This window comes from Condylura cristata, unplaced genomic scaffold (assembly GCF_000260355.1).
Source record: "Condylura cristata isolate star-nosed mole 26May11 unplaced genomic scaffold, ConCri1.0 scaffold00045, whole genome shotgun sequence".
Lineage (NCBI taxonomy): Eukaryota > Metazoa > Chordata > Mammalia > Eulipotyphla > Talpidae > Condylura > Condylura cristata.
Window position 1 is genome coordinate 417,941 of NW_004567146.1, and position 18,575 is coordinate 436,515.

The window sequence follows — 18,575 nt, forward strand, 5'->3', positions numbered from 1 at the left end:
GCGCCATGTGGGTCACACCCGGAGCTGGGGGTCTAAGGACCACTGAAGTGGCTGCAGCCTGCTTGCAGTGATGAGCTTCAACCCTCTGTGCTACCAGGGAGGGCCCAAGACAACCTTTTTAAAGATTTGTTTATTTTTTTAAATTTACGCATACAAGAGCTGGGCTCTAGGCCAGAGGTACAGTATGTATGTGTGTGTGAGAGAGAGGATTCACCAGAGACAGAGTGGGGATCAGAACAGGCGGATGTACTGAAATACACTGTGCAGGGGAGCTGCGGGTGAGACAGGAAAGGTCTGCTGGAGCCTTGTGGGTCAGCTCCCTGGCTGAATCGAACTCAAACTGCAATGGCTGCCAATAGCTTGATAGTGCTGAAACTTAACCCCCTGTGCCACCGGGGAGGCCCAAGACTCAACTCACAAGGGTCAATAGACCCAATTTTTAAAATTTTATTTATATATATATATATATATATATACATACATACATATAAACATCAGTCTTCATTTTATACATTTTTTTCATCTTGGATGTAATCCCCATGGACTTCCCACCTGTGTGCTATCACCAAGTCCTGTGCACACAGATGCAATTTCATCTTGTGCTTCTAGTTTATGAGCTCTTAAAATTGGAGTCTTGTTTTATCAACTGGTGCCTGGCACCTAATTCTCATTTGTCAACTGAAGGTGCAATCACCCTAAATTTATAACCATAGGCTGAAGATTTCAAAGCCTAGTCTAAGCCTTCTCTTTACAGATGAAAAAATGCCCATAGAATTTCTCCCAGGCCATACAGATACGTAGTGACAGCATGGTTGGGAACTCTGCTCTCTTGAAATTCTATGTTCCCAGTTCCTATTGCACTCTGCTGGGCTGAATTGCTGCTAGCAGACAGAAATGAGGAGCATCTCAGGACCTTCTATATGACATTCCAAAACTGTTTCAATCACTGTACGAATGCTGTCAGTGCCTGCAAGTGTTCACATTAGGGCACACTTGCAGAAGTGGGGACACCTGGTCTAAGGTGCTGAGGGCCAGTTTCAGAGGCAAGCAGAGGGTACAGTAATTCATTCCTCCAGTCACTCAACAAATGTTCTTTCCAGCAGGCAATGACCAAAACGAGTCCCCTTTCTCAGGGAACAGGGAAGGAGAGATAACTGAGGAGACGAGGGCTATGATTGTTGCTCTGAAGAAAAATGAGGCAGCGCAGGAGCACAGCACAGCACAGGCTGCCGCTGAAGGGCGCTCAGGGAAGCCCTCTGGGAAAGAGCCAGAAGCCACGAGCCCCGCTGAAGGAACAGCATTTTTAGACAAAGGGATCAGCTAGGGGTGAGGCTGGAGGCCCCATCACAAGGACTCTGGAAGCCATTTTAAGGACCTGGCTTTTTCTCCCTGAATGAACTGAGAGCCAGGGGAGAGCTTTGAGCAGAGGGGCAGAAGGAGACGTAAGTGTGAGGTCTCTCCTGTGTGGAGCACTGATAGGGCACAGGGGTAGGAGCAGAATAGATGTAGAAGAAAGCAGGAAGAAGAGGTGAGAGATGATGGTAACTTGGTCCAAAGCGACAGCAGTGGAGGGCCAGAAAAGTGGTCGATCCTGGTTAGATTTGGAAGGGTTTGTGAGGGGATCTCTGACAGACTGCATGTGGGGCGTGAAGGAAAACGAAGTCAGCAGCGGGCACCAGTATGTAGGAGGGGCTTCCGCAGATCAGACAGCGCTTGTTGTGTACCCAGTGCCTGGTTTCTTCACAGCAGATGCCTTCTCAGGAGGATGGGCCAGACTGAAGAAAAGGAAGTTCCAAGGAGACAGAAAGGTCCAAAAGCTGCTCTGAAATTTGTCAAAGAGATGGCAAGATCCTCAAGCTTCCAGGCATCTGCGCTTGATCGTGGACAGGTGAGCCACAGAAGGCTGACACGGTGAGGGGGAAGCCAGTCTGGGGAGCCCCTTCTCCAACCGGGGGTCTTGTTGGGAAGGGGAAGCTGGAGGCTACAGGCTGTGGCGGTCAGAGAAGCAGAGTCTGACCTGAACAGTCTGGTGGAAGTGAGTATACATAGGTGGGGGGCCAAGTGGCCTTGTGAAGAACTTCTAGTTTGGTGGTAAAAGACATACAGGTGAGAGAGAGGAGTGCCGGCTGACTTGGAGCCCTCACACCTCAGTGAAGAGTGCTGGAGACATGGCAGTCTAGGCCAGATTGTCTTTTTTGGGCTTCAGATAGTACAAGAGAACTAGCTTGGAGTACCCCTCAGTCGTGGCCGAGCAGATGAGTGCTGGGGAAAGAGGTGCTGAGTAATGAATGTCTAGACAACTCCCTGATTTCCACTCCACCTCCAGGCCCCAGGGTCTCTGCTCCAGAGTTTCAGACCAAGTTCAAGCTCTCCTTTAAGACTCCAGTCCTAGGCCTGTTGTTAAGACCGAATCAGAGGGCTCTAACATAGAACTGGGCAGCTGGTGGTGACAGTGGCTATCAGCTCAGCATCCCTCTTGGCACAAACACCAACCCTCTCCCTAAAGCTGGTACCCAGAGGGAGAGAGTCAGGGTCAGAATTCCCCAAGTCCAGACAGCTTCCTGGCCACACCTGTAGGGAGGGGAAAGTTGAGGCCCAGGGGTGTCCACAGGAAGAGAAGCCAAATGCACTGCTCTCAAGTATACATCTTCTCATTTCCCCGCGATTCCTTCTTCTCCCAAAAAGACAGACAATACGTTCTCTTTCAGTAAAATTTGAAGTCCTTAGTGAAAGACAAATATAAAGTGTTGCCTTCAGACTTGGGATAAGAAGGAAAGGTCCCTTGAGTCCATACTATCTCCACTTTCCCAGGTCCTCAGACATGAAAGAGGGCATATTTCAAAGATTTTTTTTTTTACAAGGGTAAAAGTCATCCTTGAGTTTCCCATCAGCCAAGGTACATGAAACATTCAAGGAGGTAACTGTTGTAGACAACACCGAGAGTCATCACCGAGGGAGGTAGTTGAACAGGGAGTGTAAACAGTCTCACTCAAAGGAGACAGGGAGAAGAGAGGCGAGCAGGACGGCGGGTCCTCCAAGCTCTGCACCAAGGACAGCGTAGCTGCCTGCTCCTTTGCAGTCTCCTTCAGCCAGTGTCGGGCAAAGGCCTGTTCCATCTGTACCGGAGGAGGTGGGGGAGGGCATCATGAGCACAGGCGGGGGCCCCTTCTGCCACTCCCCCGTCCCTCCCCTGCCCGACTCACCTGCACTGTGATCAGACCATTATCATTGGTGTGGTTGGGGCCAGGGCTCTTCTCCCAGAAATTCAGTGTCACCTGGAATTTGGGCGCTGGACCCAGGCCCTGGGAGAACCTCCTCAAGTCTAAAAGGAAAAGGTAAAATGTTGGAAAGAGGCTCAAAGGCAAAGAGGCTCACAGGCAGGCAGGGAATGGGGAGGAGCCATAATGGAGGAAGAAGTGGGGGGAGGGGCTGCTTGAAGGCCGAGTTGCAGGGTCTCTGCTGCTTTGGGTCAGGGGAATGGCTGAGATCCCAGCTGCTGCTGAGCCAAGTGCAAGTGGGAAAAGGCTCTCCTTCCTTGAGCACCAAGCGCCTGGAAGCAGCTAATTACCACCGCTCTGCAGGCTCTGCTTCCGGAGCCTGGTAGGGAGTGGCCCTGACTGCAGGAACGCCCGTGCCACCTCTTATTGTCTGCTTCCACCCTCCTTTTGCTGGGGCACCCATAGTCCTGGGAACACTCACACTCTCTGTATCTCAATCTAAAGTCAGATTTAGAACTGAGTGGAGTCAAGAAAAATCCCAGCTGGATGGGAGAGAGGGGCAACCTAAGGGGGTGCCTGCAGAGAGTGGGGAGCAGGGTGAGCTGCGCGTGCTGACTCTCCCGAATGCATGTGGCAGTGTGTGCACCTGTCTGGGTGCATACATCCCCCCAACCCCTCGCTAATTGTGTACTTCCTTGAGACGTGTGCCCTGAGATGTGACACTCATGGGCTCTCCCTCAGCCTCATCTTCCACAGTCTTGGCAGGAAAGGAGGGCTGCCGGCCTGGCCATGTGGAGCAGCCGCCTGAGGCAGGGCGTAAGGGGTGGCTAGGGACGCAGGCGCTCTCCAGAGCAGCCTCACCTCTGCGGAAACAGGCTGTTCTGAAGAGCTCTACACACTCGTTGCTGGGGAGCAGATGTGGGCCTGGGCCTGATGGGGCCTGGGGTGCATTCCAGGTGATGGGGATAGGACATAAGCGCTGCACAAAGAGTCCTCGGGAGTTGCTGGCCACCAGGACACCTCTCTTGAGCTGGTTCAGCAGGCGCTGGGCGGCCTCTTGCGGGCCCGGCTTGGGAAACACCACCTGCTCCATGCCACACTGGGTGTCCGTGGGCTCGGCCACCAGGCGGCAGTCCAGGCTCTGCACCTGGGTCTCCCCCACCACACGCCCGCCGTAGATGAAGGTGAGCATCAGCGAGTAGTCTATGGACACAGGATGGTCCCACAGCACCGGCATCTCTTCCCAGTAGTCCTCCTGCTCAGCTTGAGGCTCTGGGGAAAGGGACAAGAGTTCCGTGCAAATCCAGTGTCCTTATTTTGCTGATAAGGAAGGTGAGGCCCGGAGAGGGAAACCAAGTGAGGTACAGGTAGGCTTCTAAGGTTAGCACAGTGGTGCCAGGCTGCCCCATCATTCAAGAGAGCAACTGATACCCAGATTCCCACCCAAACCCTGGGGCTTCCCGCCTGAGTCTTGCAGTTTACAGGAAGGTCCCAGAGACTGGACCTCTGCTTAACCCACAGAAATCAATGTGTCTAAGAGGATTTAAGAAACAGGAGAGGAGGGGATCTTTCAAGAAGCAAGCCACTAGGCTTCTAGTGTCTGCGGGGTATATTGCCTAGAAACTCGTGCCTCTTGTCTGACGGGGCCAATCTGTAACAAACCCCGACAGAATCAACAATGCAGGGCCCCAGGAAGACCCGGAGGGCAGGTGCAGGGCTGGCTGAGAAATGAAAGTACCTGACTCCGGAAGGAGCACAGGCTCCAGGCATGCGTCTTCTCTCTGGAGAGAGGCGTGGACTGTGTCTGCACCTGGAGGGTGGACATTCAGAACGGGACTGGGTGCCCAGGGCTCGTGGGATGGCATGGGATGGCACAGAAGGCGGGGAGGTGGTACCTTTTTGAGGCTCGGGGCTGTTGCTGTTGCTGCAGCTGCTGTTGCTGCTGCTTCCAAAGTCAGAGCGGCCCGCGCCCCCGTCGGCCTCCACTGCTTCCTGCAGACAGTGTGCACTGTGGGTCTGCCTCTCCCCTAGTGACTGTCTTGCCTGTGGGCCCACCCGGGTCCCTCCTCAGCGCTTACCCTTTGGAGGGGGTCCTGCAGCAGAGAGGAACCGAGTCTGCACTTTTTCATGGCGCCCTCATCCTCCCGCTCAGGGCACACAGAACTGTGGTGTCGCTTTGATTTCTGGGCTTCTGGGTGAGCTGTGGAACATTGAGAGAAAGAGAGAAAGGCCAGGGTCCTAAGTAGGAAGAGAGGGTAATGAAGGGAAAGGACAGGCAGGGGAATTGGGTGCAGACTGAGGGAGGGCCCTGGCATTCCTAGGGGGACCCTATCTCTGTCCCTCCTCCCAGTCTGCTGGGCCGGGATCCTCACCAGGGAGGGTTCCTTGCGGCAGCAGCCGATACACCTTATAGGGTTCAGTGCCATCTATTCGGCCCCTCTGAGGAACTTCTTCAAATTCAGGACTCTTGTTGAGGGCACAGCGCAGGCGAGTCTTCCAGGTAGCAGGGCCTTCCATGTCCCCCTTCTTGTATTTTCCCTTAAATATCGCCCAGGCCTAGGAAACAGAGAAAGACATGACAGTGTATTAGAGGCCCAGCGACCCTCCATCAGGCTGGCCTCATGGATGTGTGGCCTGGAAAGCCTGTGCAAGCTTTATGTCCTGCCCTCGCCATCTTGAAATACTTCAGAATTTTTGCATTTTCTTGCTTATAAAAAGATTTATTTATTTATGCATACAGAACTGGGGTACAGGCTAAAAGTGTGGGGGATTAGAGGATTCACCAGCGACAGAGTGGGGAGCAGAATAAGCAGACCTACTGAAATACACTGCTGAGGGGAGCAGTGGGCGGGTCAGGAGAGGTCTGCTGCGCACGTGGATCCACCTCCCTGGCCGGGGATCCAACTCATACTGCAGAGCCTGCAATAGCTTCATAGTGCTGTGCTTAAACAGATGCGCCACCAGGAAGGCCCAGTTTTTGCATTTTCATTTAGCACAGGGCTCTGATAATTAGGTAGCTGGTACTGTTCTATCCTTCAATCTCCTCTTTATCTGAAACCCAGGCCTCCATCACCCCTTGATAGTTGAGCACCAGTGCATACCCCATCCCTCACACTAGGGGCAGTTTCCAGGCCCTTTCACCTTGAAGAAGGCAGCATCCTGGTCTTCCCTGAAGTCCTGCTTCCCAGCATGCTTCCAGGGAATCCGGAACATGGTCTTGTCTGTGTCTTCCCAGCATACTCCTGGGAACTGCCCGCTCTCCACTTGCTCCACCACCCAGTTCCGGAGCTTTCGAGTGGAGCGTGCCTTGCCTGATGCCATCTTGGAGGGTAAGAGCAGCAGGAAGCTTCAGCAGCATCAACACTTCTGGGGGAAACATCCATGAGACCCTGGCCATCAGGGCTGGATGCTGGCCAGGCCTCCAGAGATCCCACCCTCTTTCCTTTCTAGACGTATCTGAAAATTCTCAGAGGCCAAACTGTTTTCCTGTTTTCAGTCAATTACCAAAAATACATTCTTTATACTTTGCCCACCTGTGACATCTAGGAAAAAAACTTAGGCTTGGGTCTTAATTGTAAGACTTTTTAGGAAACTATCGTTTGGAAGACAGGCTTCTCTTGGGGTTCTGTTCCTGCTGAGGGCCTGTGTAACTGCTCAAGCTTTTGCAGAAGTTATAATGGCTTCAGTTTCCCAGGAACCATTTTCACCCACCACCCTACAACTTGTCCTTTGACCCCCAGCCCCATATGGGTAGGTGGGGCAGGGAGTTGAAGTAGGCAGGGCCAGAAGGCAAGATCATTAGGAGTCGGACCACAGCCTTCCCCCACAACCCAGCAGCAGGTGTTCCCCTCCTTTGCCTAAAGGTTAGAGACAGCAGCCCCAAGAGGTCTCTCTCAGGTCAAACCTGCGCCTGGCTCACAGCCTGTCTAGCAGGGAGGTGCCCACCCCGCACCTCCCTCCAAACCCACGGAACCTTCCAGCCAGCCCTGGGCCCAGGCTGACCTGCCCTTCGCCCATCTTACCTGAGCTGCGGTGCAGTTGGTCCCAAACTCAGCTGACCTCAACTCAGCTGCTGGCTAGGCAGTTCCTGGTCTCACAGCCCGTCTACGATCCCCACCCTTAAGTTTCAGTTCTCCCGGGGAGGGCTGTTTCCCAGAAATCACGTGATCAGCGTTGCCAGGCAGCCGGTGGCCGCTAGAGGGAAGCAGCATCTGAGGCGCTCCCTGTCAGACGCCGCTGTCCGTGCAGGCAGCGCCCCCTGCCGGCTGGGGCTCATTTCCTGGCCTCCCTAAGACGCTGGCTCGCTTTGACCCCTCTGATGGTGCTGCTTCTGCAGGGAGGCACCAAGGTCCTGGGGTCTGGCCCGAGGCCTCTGGATAGTGCTGGATGCCAAGTGCATCTGTTTCCCTATAGTGTCTGCTTGGTTCCTAGCAGGCGCCCTCAAATATCAGCTGCACTGGATGAAAGGAAGCGGAAAGGCAAAGAAGGAAGACACCGACGGCTGGACAGGGAGGCTTTCTTTAGCCATCCGAGGCATCAATTCCTTCCTGGCCTTGAGTCGAAGGAGGGTCAGGTGGTGGGCTGCAGGGCACCCTGTCAGCGAAAGTCTGTTCACTGCCCCCCACCCTTTCCCTGAGGCCCCCAAATGGTGGGGCCAGGAAGAAGGACCACCAAGAAGCCTGGGCAAGAAGATGCCTCTTTATTGGTGCTGAAGCTGTTCCTGAGGGAGTCCAGCCACGGGACGCTCATGTGGAACATTGCCAGCTACTTCCTCCTGCGGGGGATACTCTGTCCCAAGGGCACCTCTTCGGTCAGCTTCTGTAGGAGAGAGAAGATGACGACACTGGAAGTCTGAAGCGGCGATGACACAGGCTGGACCAGGAACTTCTAGAGTGTGGGGTCAGAGGCGAGGCTGGGCTGAGCCCTTACCTGTAACAGGCGGCTGTGGTAGCTGGGGGCATCCTCCCCAGCCAGGGGCTGGGGCCGCGTGTGCAGGTAACGCTCCACGGCCGTCTCCAGCTCCTCCACCTCATACAGGGTGGCTGGGTCCAGTGAGTGCGCATTGATGAGGCTCACTAGGTACTCTTTGTAGTGTGCCCTGGAGAGAGGAGAGCACTGAATATCTGTACCTAGCGCCCTACTGGGCACACCATCCTCAGAGAGACAACACGGACAGCCCTTACCTCGACAGCGTAACTAGCAGGTCTCAATAAGACTCGTGTACATGTGGGCACTGCCACCCTGTGTACCACCTATCCATGCCCTTGCCCAGAGAACACTCTCCTTCCCTTTCCTTGCAGGATCTACTGCTTGCAGAGACCCACTTATTTTACTCCCTGGACCAACTCTTAGTGCTCGTATGCCCACCACCCCAGCACCATGCGCTATGCTCCGTCTGGCACTCACTGGCAGAGGCCAGCATGGCCAGCTGGAGTCTCCTTGCCACAGGCTTCATCCCGGAGCCCACTGGGAATCTCTTTTTGCTCCATCACTCGACAGCCACCTAAGGTAAGAGAAAGAAGGGACTCTTGGTTGGAAGGAAGCCACAGACCACAAAGCTCCAGGAGAACTAGGACTGACGGGCACGGGAGGCGGCGACCTGGGGGGCCTGAGGACCGGAGCCCTGCTCTGACAGAGGTGCTGATGGGTGAGTGGGCAACTCAGGTCTGCCCTCACAGCACTGCCCTGCTTTTAGCCATGCTGGCTTTGAGCCCAGACTCACTGCCTGAGACAGCTCTTCTGATTGTGACTGAGATCTTGCATAGTTATGCTGTGACAGTTTTTCTCTATGGAGAGTAACAAGGGGGGAAGATTAGAACCATATGTGACAACTTTCAGTGCAACTAAAACAGTGCAACTAGCAGGCCTCATTAAATACTCAAGTAAATTGATAAATCATTATTAGCACTGGGAGAAGGAAATTAGTGTGGAGGTACCAGGTCCTTTAATGGCTGCAAGACGGAAGTGGCCCCCACTTTACAGAGGGAGAGACAAGGCCCCCAGAGGCTCAAGGTCTGTCCAAGGTCATCCTAACACTCACCTCCAGGAGCTGCCCGCGCCCCTGCTGGGGGTTCTGTGTTAAATATGACGTTATTGTCCTGAGAAGGAGCAGACAGGTGGGCGTTAGGCTTTGCTGCCAGCTCAGTGAGGCTCCCAGCACTGGCCTTTCCCTTCTGGCCACCCTGGCCCTCCTCTCCTGGGGAACCTGCAAGCCCAGCCAGGCTGGCCAGCCCTGACCTGTAGCAGCTTCTGGAGCCGGACAGCAGACCAGTCCCGAAGGTAGAAGAGGCAGTCTCGGGGGTGATGGCCGTGCAGGGACTTCTTCACCCTGCAGTTAGGGTCTGGACATTTCTGGTGGAAACCCGGATGGGAGAGGGAAAGTTGGAGATTATTGGGAACTTGGCGGTTCAGGAACCCCGGTGTGAGGGGTTTGGGGGCAGGGAGATGGAGACGTTGGAAGGTCTAGAGCAAGCAAAGGAGGAGAAGGGACAGAGAGAGGTGCTATACACCCACGGCCTCGTCATCCCTTCCCCCGGCCCCTCCTCACTGGCTTCTGCCCTCATCCCCAGTGGAGCCCTCCCACACGTTCATCCCTGGGCATGCTCTGGGCTCACATTCTTGGCGTAAAAGGCATTGTAGCAGCCACTGCAGAACTGGTGGCGGCACTGGGTGCAGTGAAAGTGCATGCAGCCTCCTCGGGCCAGTGCGTATGAGAACTTGCACTTGGGGCAGTCTGCAAGGGACAGCAGGTCAGTCTGGGATGGGTCCTCCTCTAAGGCCCTCAAGAGAGAGCACCTGGCAGTGAAGAGACTACAGGCTTGCAGGGGCAGCCTCACCAATGCCATTTTCCTGGAGGTACATTGCCAAGCCCTGCGCCTGGTATTCTGGGTCATTGTTGCGCTTCCAGTCCTGGAAATCCTCACAGCTGCGGCCTCGGTGCTGTTCCTCCCACTGCCGGAAGGAAGCAAGCTGGGTTCACATGGAGCTCATCCAGGCCCCTCCCCATATACCCGGGGCTTCTAGGCTTATGTCACTCAGACACTGACTCAAGTCCCAAACTGAAGGGCCAGCCCTGATTCTTGCATTTCCTCACACTACTCCATGTCCCCCACAATCAAACCCGTCTCAACGTGACCCCTTACTGTGACCACCTGACCCCAGCCAGGTTAGGTCTTCAATTATTTGCTTTGATTACTAGTTTCCCCACCTCCAGTCTTGCTCCTCTCTGGTCCCTTCTCTACCTTACAACTAAAGTGCCTTGAAAAGCACAGGCCAGGCACTTTCAAGGGTGCTGTGAGTGTTCTAGTTTTGAGGTTTGGTAAGAGGGTCTCGGTGGTTCATTTTTGATTGTGTCTCAAAGAAAGATGCAAGTTTTTGGTGTCTAAGACAAATTCAGTCTTAGAATGAAAGGCGATAGCCTCCCTCATCTGCCCCCAAGGCCTCACCTACACCGACTGCTGGTCGGCCGCCGGCCACTCACCCTCGCTCCTAGGCCACTTTGTGCTTTTCTCTGACTGGGACCTTCCCACCTGTTGTTCCTTCTGTTCCGAATATTCTTTAATGTGGCTTCTCAACTTGCAGGTCTGAGCTTCAATTAAACCATTTTAGGGACTACTTGTTTGACCTCTCTACTCTAAGTTGGGCCATTCTGATTTTCCTAATCTTGGGTTCCTATTTGTTTTTCACAGAATTTATGCCTGTGGAGAGCTGTGTCCTCTCTCCTTCCATCCCCATTCCTTCCTCTTTCACCTTTTCTCACCTGCCCACTCTCCTTCATCCTTCCTTCCCATGCCGTGTCCCTGACTCGTCTGATAGCTCTCGGAGCCCAGAGCTCACGCCTGCTGTTCTCCAGCACACCCTCTGAAACTAACACAGTACCTGGCAGCAGCTTGGCGTGCTTGCCTGAAAGAAAAGATGTGCCTCACCTGGCGCTTACAGCGCACACAGAAGGTCTGGTGACACTGGGGACATGTCGCCTCCAGCTGCTCGCGCTCATATATGAAGCCAAAGGAGCACTGTGGGCGCAAGAGCATAAAGCTGTCAGAGGCCTGGCCTGCACCACCCTGGCCCCCCAGCCAGCTCCTCTGGGTGGGTCACTGACCTGGGCACACCACAAGAACTTGGGGTCCCGCATGAGCACGCCCTCAGTCAACTTCTTGTGGAATAGTGCGTAGGCATCTGGCTCCAGACTCTCTCGAAGCTGGGGACGGGATGCAGATGTGGTGGGTAGATGGGCTTCCTGAGGAAGCTCAGGGCACCGAGGCCTAGAGACTGCAGTACCTGGATGTCGAGGGTGGAGAAGTAGCTGAGCAGCTGCGTGTCATCGGTGAGGTCAGGACGGCTACAGGCAGGACACACCATGTCTGTGATGTGTTTCTCCTTCAAGGCAATGGTAAAGTGCTGGCAGAAGCAGTCAGGACAGATGGTGCACTCACAGGAAGTCAGGGACTGCATCTAGAAAGTGAGAGGAGGGATCAGAGGCCAGTCGCTAGCCTAGGAAAGGCAGAAGTCAAGTGTCCACTGAGAAACGAGGATCATTAACCACTGGGCCAGCAGGTAGCGACCTCAAATGCCAAGCGCCCAGGCAGGCTACCTAAATATCTGAAGACAGTCAAGTGGAAAGAAACTGATAATGCAATGGTGAGACCTGAGGTCTGGGAAGGTGTTCGTATTTAATTAGAGAGCAAACACAGAGGGACCTCCCTGGTGGCACAGAGGTTAAAGTCTCAGCACTATCAACTGTCACCTGCCACTGTGGCCTGAGTTCAATGCCAGCCAGGGAGCTGATCCACATGGTGCAGCAGACCCCTCCTGTCTTGCCTGCTGTTCCCCTCAGCAGTATTTCAGCAGATATACCTGTTCTATGCCCCACTTTGTCTGTGGTAAATTGAGCCCAGATATATCTTTTTAAGATTTATTTATGCATACATAAATAAATTGATTTATTTATGTATGCATATAGGGCAGAGGTGCAGGGGTGTGAGAGGATTCATGAGAGACAGAGCAGGGAGCAGAACAAGCAGGTCTACGAAGTACAATGCTGAGGGGAGCAGCGGGTGAGACAGGAGAGGTCTGCCGTGCCATGTGGGTCAGCTCCTGAGTCAGGGATCAAACTCGCACTGAAAGGGCTGTAGCTAGCTTGCAGGGCTGCATCCTAACCTGCTGTGCCACCAAGGAAGGCCTGTCACCTGCAGGATGTTATTTGTGTGTTTGCTTTTTCTTCGCCACAAAGGAAGCACTTAGTTGGAGGTTTAACATGAAATCAGACAAAGTGTGTATAGACACAAACTACCTCAAATCATAAAACAGCAAAGGACAAAGTAAACACAAAGAAAATGAACTGGTGACTGTAAGTGGGCACAGTTCTTAAAGAACAAATTGAAAAGTATTTTGGAGACTTTGGAGATGAACTTCCCATGAAGTATACAAATGAAAGAAAATTCTATGTTCTCATATATAGAGAGCAAAAGCAGTAAAGAATCTGCTAAAAAAAAATAGCAGACATATTCAGAATGGTTCTAGGAAGTGTGAAGTAAGTCGCACAACCCGAAGAGGAATGTAGGTAGCACCATCAACAACCGAAGCAGGAAGGGGTGCTTCTGCTGGTGGGCCGGGCAGTGCCCAGGGTGGCGGCCAAGTGAGGGACCAAAACTGGAACCAAGGATTGAATGTTATGATCAAGGATATGGAAATTACAATAGGGTCCATGGTGGTGGTCAAAACTATGACTTTACTGTGTGTAACTGCTGGGACTATGGATGTGGACAGGACATGTGGGGTACAGAGGCCAACAGAGCACTTCACAGCAAGGCATCTCAAAGGGGCGGCGATCTACCGCCACAATCCCAGCCATGCTAACGGAGGACATTGGCAAAGGCAAGAAGGGGAGCTAACATGACCACCTTCCAGGATGACACGAAGACTGACTCTCCGTGGCGCTCAGGTGATTATTGTGTAGCCTTGCTAGGATGCAAGACACAACTGTGCCCCACTTACAGTTGCCAGTTCGTTTTCTTTGTCCTTCGCTGTATTATGATTTGAGGTAGTTTGTGTCTATACACACTTTGTCTGATTTCATGTTAAACCTCCAGTTAGTGTTCCCTTTGTGGAGAAGAAAAAGCAAACACATGAATAACATCCTGCTAATGACAGGCCTCCAGAGATGGCGGCCAAATGAGAGGTCATGAGGGGCTGGGAGGAGGGAAGGCTACGAGCGAAGGAGAAGCATGAGGGCCGGTGATGGAATTCTTGCCTGGTGTTGGTTATATGAATCTCTACTGGGCTAAGACTTCAGAGAACCACAGACACACATGAGAAGTGAAAAAGACCTGCAGCCTGGCTACTGCTGCACCGATGTCCACTTCTAGGTCTTGACAGTGGGCTACATCGTCTAAGACGTCAATACTGAGGGGGGGGTGGGGACAGCGCACAGACTCTCCAACTCGTACCAATTCCTGTGAATCCATTCTTTTTAGAGAAAGAGTTAAAACAAAACCAAGCAAAAATACTCAGCCTAAGTAAACTGGACTGTATTTGGCTAAAAATCTGCCACTCCTGACAGTGGAGGGCTCAGATAAGAGGAGCCTGTTCCTACCCATTGGATTTTTGACAAATTATTTGACAAACAGCTGGTCAGTTTTTCTTTTTGGTGTGATAATGTTATCTTTTCAGTGTGGCTATGTTATCTTTTAGGTATACGTTCTGAAATATTTACAAACTATATGATGCCTGAGATTTGCTTCAAAATAATCCTCTGTGCCTGCAGGTGAAAAAGACTGGCCATATCCATCCATGAAGCTTGGTGGGAGGAGGAAGAATGCAGGAAAGAACTTGTTATACAGTTTTTCCCTACTACTGTATGTTTAAAGTTTTCCATCTAGAATATTTAAAAAAGTGAAGGGGTGGTCCACTCTTCATGTCTCCTTCCCAGAAGCCTTCAGGGAGACATAGTAACTACTAAGCAAAAGACGGGAGACTCGGATGGAAGGGGGTGAAGAGGGGGAGTCCAAAGGAAGAGAGTGATTCTAAGGCAGATTCAGTGGGTAGAGAGGGGCTTACCCGGTTGCGGGGCAGGGTCCAGCCACACACTGCACACTCCTGAGCAAGCAAGCGGCGCAGGAAGGCCCGGTCGTGGCTATGCCTCACAGCTTCCACGACGTCCCCCAAGTCATAGTTCCTGGGTGTCTCCTGCAGCAGTGACAGAGCCAGCTCTGCCCGGCCCCAGCTGGGGAGGGCATAGACTGCCAAAAGTCGTCTCACTAGGCTCTGCAGTGTGATTCAGGGAAGAAGTGACCGTCAGACCCAAAGGATGCGAGCCCTCAGACGTCCCTGCCCCTGACAGTAGGCCCTTCGCCCCTTCCAGCACCTGCTTATCTGGACTGTCCCAGGAAGGGGTGGGCTCAGGGCCATTGTCCCAGAGGCGCTGGTGGAAGGGTTCTAGGCGCTGGCGCTGCAGCTCAGTCAGGGCCCGGGCCACGTCACCCCCGTGTTGGAACAAAGCCTGAAGAGACCCCTCCTCGGGCCCGAAGCCCAGGGACCAGAGCTCCCGCACCTGTGCGCGGTGGGTGAAAAGAGGAGTGAAGAGGTAAAAAAGAAGCAAAGGCGAGCCTGAGAGGTCTGAGGCCCCGAGACCCACAGCCCCGTCCCATGTCCAGCTCGCCTCTGATACCTTCCTCCGCCGGGCCCTCACGCACTCTTCCACAGCTTCATCAAGGTTGCCGTGACGGTCGAGCCAGGCTTTCCGGGCCTCCTGACAGGAAAAGACACCCAGGCCCGGGTCCTGCTGCCCAGCCAGCTCAGCCACCATCTCCAGCACACAGGGCAGCTCTGAGCACAACCACTGTAAGGGCACCTCGGTCCCCGAGTACTGCAGCGCCGAGAAGACCTCCTCTGGGCAGGCACCTGAAGCTTCCCCTTCCTAAGACACAGACCCACCCAGACAGTCTGTGAGGAAGGGCGCTCTCCACCTGCACTTAGTCTGCACCAAAATGCTGCACTGGTGAAGCTCTGACGTCGGGTCATGGGAGCATGTTCACAACGACAAGTTCTATATGAAGTTGTAGTTATTAACTGCAGACTCTCCCTTCTCCCCCCAGCTCCGCCTACTTCATCTTCAACCCGAACCCTTACCCGGATCTTGACAACTAGCTGAAGACCTTCCTCCCGCATCTTGTCTTGGCGCTGTTTCTCAGGGTCCCCACAGGAACTGGGCACGGGGGCACTGAAGCGTCGTGAGGGCCCTGGCTCGTGGAGATGTTCTTCCAAAGATCTGGCATGAGGCCGGGAGGTGTGCTGTACTGGGGTGGGGCTGCTGGTCCGGTTGCACATAGCACACACCCAGCCGGGGCCCGAGTTGCAGAAGGTACAGTGACTACAGTACCAGACGTGAGTCTGGGCAAAGGAGAGCAAAGTATCCTCCTGCTGAGAGGGCAGAAAGAATTATCCCATTGAAAGCTGGCTGAGGCTCAAGAGGAGAAGACAGGGAGCTCCGGGAAAAACATGGGGGGAACGGGAGGAAAATGGAAGAGGAAGAAGAGGATAGCCTGTGGGAGTAGGTGCAGAGAAAGAGCTGGAAGGGCAAGAACAGGTTACCTGTAGGGGCTGCAGGCAAATGTCAGCATCCCGAGAATCTACCATCAAGCTTGGAGGCTGCGCCAGGCGAGGTCGCTCACAGATGGCACACAGCACGGCTGCCGCCTCGTTCTCAAAGGTGCAGCTCTGGCAGGCCCAGCGACCCCGTGCAAGGGGTTCTAGACCCCCAGCTCTTTGGGGACCCTCAGTCCCCAGCCCCTTACAGCCTCGGGGTCGATCACAGGCCACACAGAGCACGGCGTAAGGTTCATTCATTATGGCACAGGCAGCACAGTGCCACGGCAGACGGGCACTTGCAGGATCAGGGGAAGATAAAGCGCTGTCTCCCAGGGCCAGCTGGGAGGTTGACTGAGGCCATGATGGAGCTGAGGCAGGTAAGCTGGAATGAAAAAGCAGACATGGCTTTCTGGGGGGATGAAGGGTGGGGGCTGATGTCATGGTCCCTTTACCCCTGGCCATCCCACATACCCTGCAAGACCTTTGCCATGTTGTTCTGCATCTGGAACAATGCCACACCTATAGCCTGCTCAGTGTTTAAATGGTGGTTTAATGTTCCTATCTTGGTAGATATCTCCAACATAGAGCTTGGCCTATTTTCAGTGTTACAATACTGCCAACTGATTTAATGATCCTTTAGCCTAAGCAGCATCCTCCTAACACCTATTTGCACATCATAATTATCTGGCTGTGACTACTACTTGCTTGATACATATTCCTCTGATGTCCCGGAAAGTAGTAACTGCCAGCTTGTTCTCTTTGATACAGTCTTTAGTACAGAACCTGGCACATCCTACATACAAGTAATCGTCAGTTCTCTCAATTTCACATGCACTCAAAAGAGATGGCCTCTCACCTGGGGATCAGGTGGGTGGCCTGGGGGGTTCCAGACAGGGTCTGGCGGAGGTGATGGGCACGAGATGGGTGCCCATGAAATAGACGATCACAAGCTGAACACAAAGTCTGTTTACAGGCTGAGCAGTGCAGTGTGCCAGGGGCAGAACCACAGAGGAAGCAGGGACCAGGAGTAGAGCCTGGAGAACAGGAGAAAGGGTAGGATATCTTTCTGAAAAAGACCGGTTTACATTTTCATCTGCTGTGAAAGGGGACAAATCACAGCCTACATTTCAATGTATCTGGACCCAAGGAAACAATTTGAATCTCTTTTTAAAAAGAAAGACGCTAACTCAGAAGACAGAAGACCCCAAATTTCTATCAATATGATCTATTAATACTGTTTCCCCCACGCCCACCATAGGCTCAATATACCTGGGGCAGAGAGTGTAGTGAGGGAGCCAGGAGCAATCTCTCTCACAAGGGCAAACTCTGAGAGCTGCAGCATCTGAAGAAAAAAGGCAGAGCATGGGGAAGGGTTTGGATCAGAGTCCCACAACCCAATCCCTTTGTTCACCAAGCCCGGGAACCCCATTCCTGCCTTCCTTACATCTTCTTCAGCCTTGTCTTTCAGCAGTTGTTCCAGTGCTTGCTGCTTTGGGTGAGTATTCTGTAAACAAGAAAAGAGTTCCCACCTCCAGCCCTAAAACCAGACCTTCTCCAAAAGTCCTTGACCCCAACTTGGTGGAGACAACATTACGGGGCGCTCCCAGGTTGCTGTGGGCTATGCACACCATGGGGCAGCACCGGAGTTCCCAGAATAGCTCTGGTGCTGACCGCCTCAGGACTGGGACATCTCACCTGTAACAGTAGGCTAAGCTCTGTCCTCAGCAGCAGTACTTCCAGTGTGACTGTTGCAACTTGGTGCTCATCTGGCTCCTCCTGCCCCTCGGGGAAGCTCAACCCATCTGGCTGCTCCTCTGTGTAGCCATACAATCGCAAAACATCCCGGCCCCCCTGCCACACATTCACAATCCATCACCACCTCTCCCCAGTAGGACTGGATCCCTCCCTATTTTCAGCACTGCCTCAGGCCTTTTCTGGCCAACCTCCAGTCCTGGCCTTGTCTCCTTCCATAAGGGACCCAGGGATTTCACCTGCACAGCATCCACCGTACTTCGAAAAACAGGATTATTAAACTTGACCCCGCGCCAGTAACGGGGCCGCTCAGGGCTGAGGAGGTTGCGTCCGTATTTCTCCAGGATGTTCAGGGCCGTAGAGAGAGTGTTGAGGTAGTGTCGGGGCTGGAAGCAGTCAGAAAGCAGACCGCTGTGAACCCCGCCGGGGCTCGGGTGCCCCTCCCGAGCGGGGCTCGGCCTCACCTCCCCGCGAACGTTGCAGCGGATCAGACGTGCGGCGTCCAGTTGCAGGTAGCGGGCGGCTAGCGGCAGAGAGGTGGCCAGTAGGGGCTGGAGCTGCTCCGGAGAAAACGTCCGCCCGGAATCCCTCCTCAGGGCGCTCGCTAGCTCTTCGCGGGCCGCCAGGAACGCCCGCTCCTCCTCCTCCCCGGGCATCCTGAGACAGGAGTCAGCCCCAGCCCCGCCGCCCGCCGGGACCCCGCGCACGCAGCGCGAGGCCCTCCCGCCGCCCCTCCCGCCCGGGGTCCGGTTCTGCCGCCCAACCCGATCGGCGCCGTCCCCCGGGGTCACTCAGGCCACGGTCATCCTCGGCCCCCGGCCCCAGGCCAGGGTTAGCCGGGAACAGGAAGTACCACAGAAGAGGGCGGGACTGCGACCCAGTTTCAGGGGAACAGGAGGGGTTTAGGGTTTAGGGAAGGCGGGGGGGTCAGGAAATCAGGGGGTGTGGCCCAGAAGGGAAGCTAGATCCCAGCCAATGAGAGCGGTAAAGGGCCCTGACCCCTCCCCAGGCTGTCGC

At 54.0% G+C, this 18,575-nt stretch overlaps 2 protein-coding genes across 3 annotated transcripts; both read right to left on the reverse strand.

Annotated features, from left to right (window-relative positions):
* Positions 1 to 492: 492 nt before the first annotated feature.
* On the reverse strand, positions 493 to 7,381 carry IRF9 (interferon regulatory factor 9). Its single transcript, XM_012734076.1, has 9 exons — positions 7,241 to 7,381; positions 6,360 to 6,584; positions 5,591 to 5,774; positions 5,297 to 5,418; positions 5,114 to 5,210; positions 4,957 to 5,028; positions 4,080 to 4,490; positions 3,204 to 3,322; positions 493 to 3,116 (listed from the first exon to the last, which is right to left on the reverse strand). Exons 2-9 carry the CDS (start codon positions 6,537 to 6,539, stop codon positions 2,910 to 2,912), a joined length of 1,392 nt encoding a protein of 463 aa, XP_012589530.1. The 5' UTR covers positions 6,540 to 6,584; positions 7,241 to 7,381; the 3' UTR covers positions 493 to 2,909.
* A 515-nt stretch (positions 7,382 to 7,896) lies between these two features.
* RNF31 (ring finger protein 31) lies at positions 7,897 to 18,498 on the reverse strand. 2 transcript variants are annotated; one of them, XM_004694608.2, is made up of 21 exons: positions 18,023 to 18,498; positions 17,798 to 17,944; positions 17,502 to 17,657; positions 17,251 to 17,310; positions 17,076 to 17,148; positions 16,663 to 16,840; positions 15,810 to 16,188; positions 15,348 to 15,638; positions 14,887 to 15,135; positions 14,584 to 14,769; positions 14,277 to 14,483; positions 11,499 to 11,672; positions 11,320 to 11,418; positions 11,144 to 11,233; positions 10,055 to 10,169; positions 9,833 to 9,951; positions 9,456 to 9,569; positions 9,259 to 9,316; positions 8,625 to 8,721; positions 8,148 to 8,316; positions 7,897 to 8,036 (listed from the first exon to the last, which is right to left on the reverse strand). In XM_004694608.2, exons 1-21 carry the CDS (start codon positions 18,212 to 18,214, stop codon positions 7,983 to 7,985), a joined length of 3,207 nt encoding a protein of 1,068 aa, XP_004694665.1. In that variant the 5' UTR covers positions 18,215 to 18,498; the 3' UTR covers positions 7,897 to 7,982. The 2 variants fall into 2 exon arrangements, with proteins under 2 accessions (XP_004694665.1, XP_012589529.1); XM_012734075.1 differs by having other exon boundaries at positions 7,903 to 8,036; positions 15,348 to 15,635.
* Positions 18,499 to 18,575: the final 77 nt, after the last annotated feature.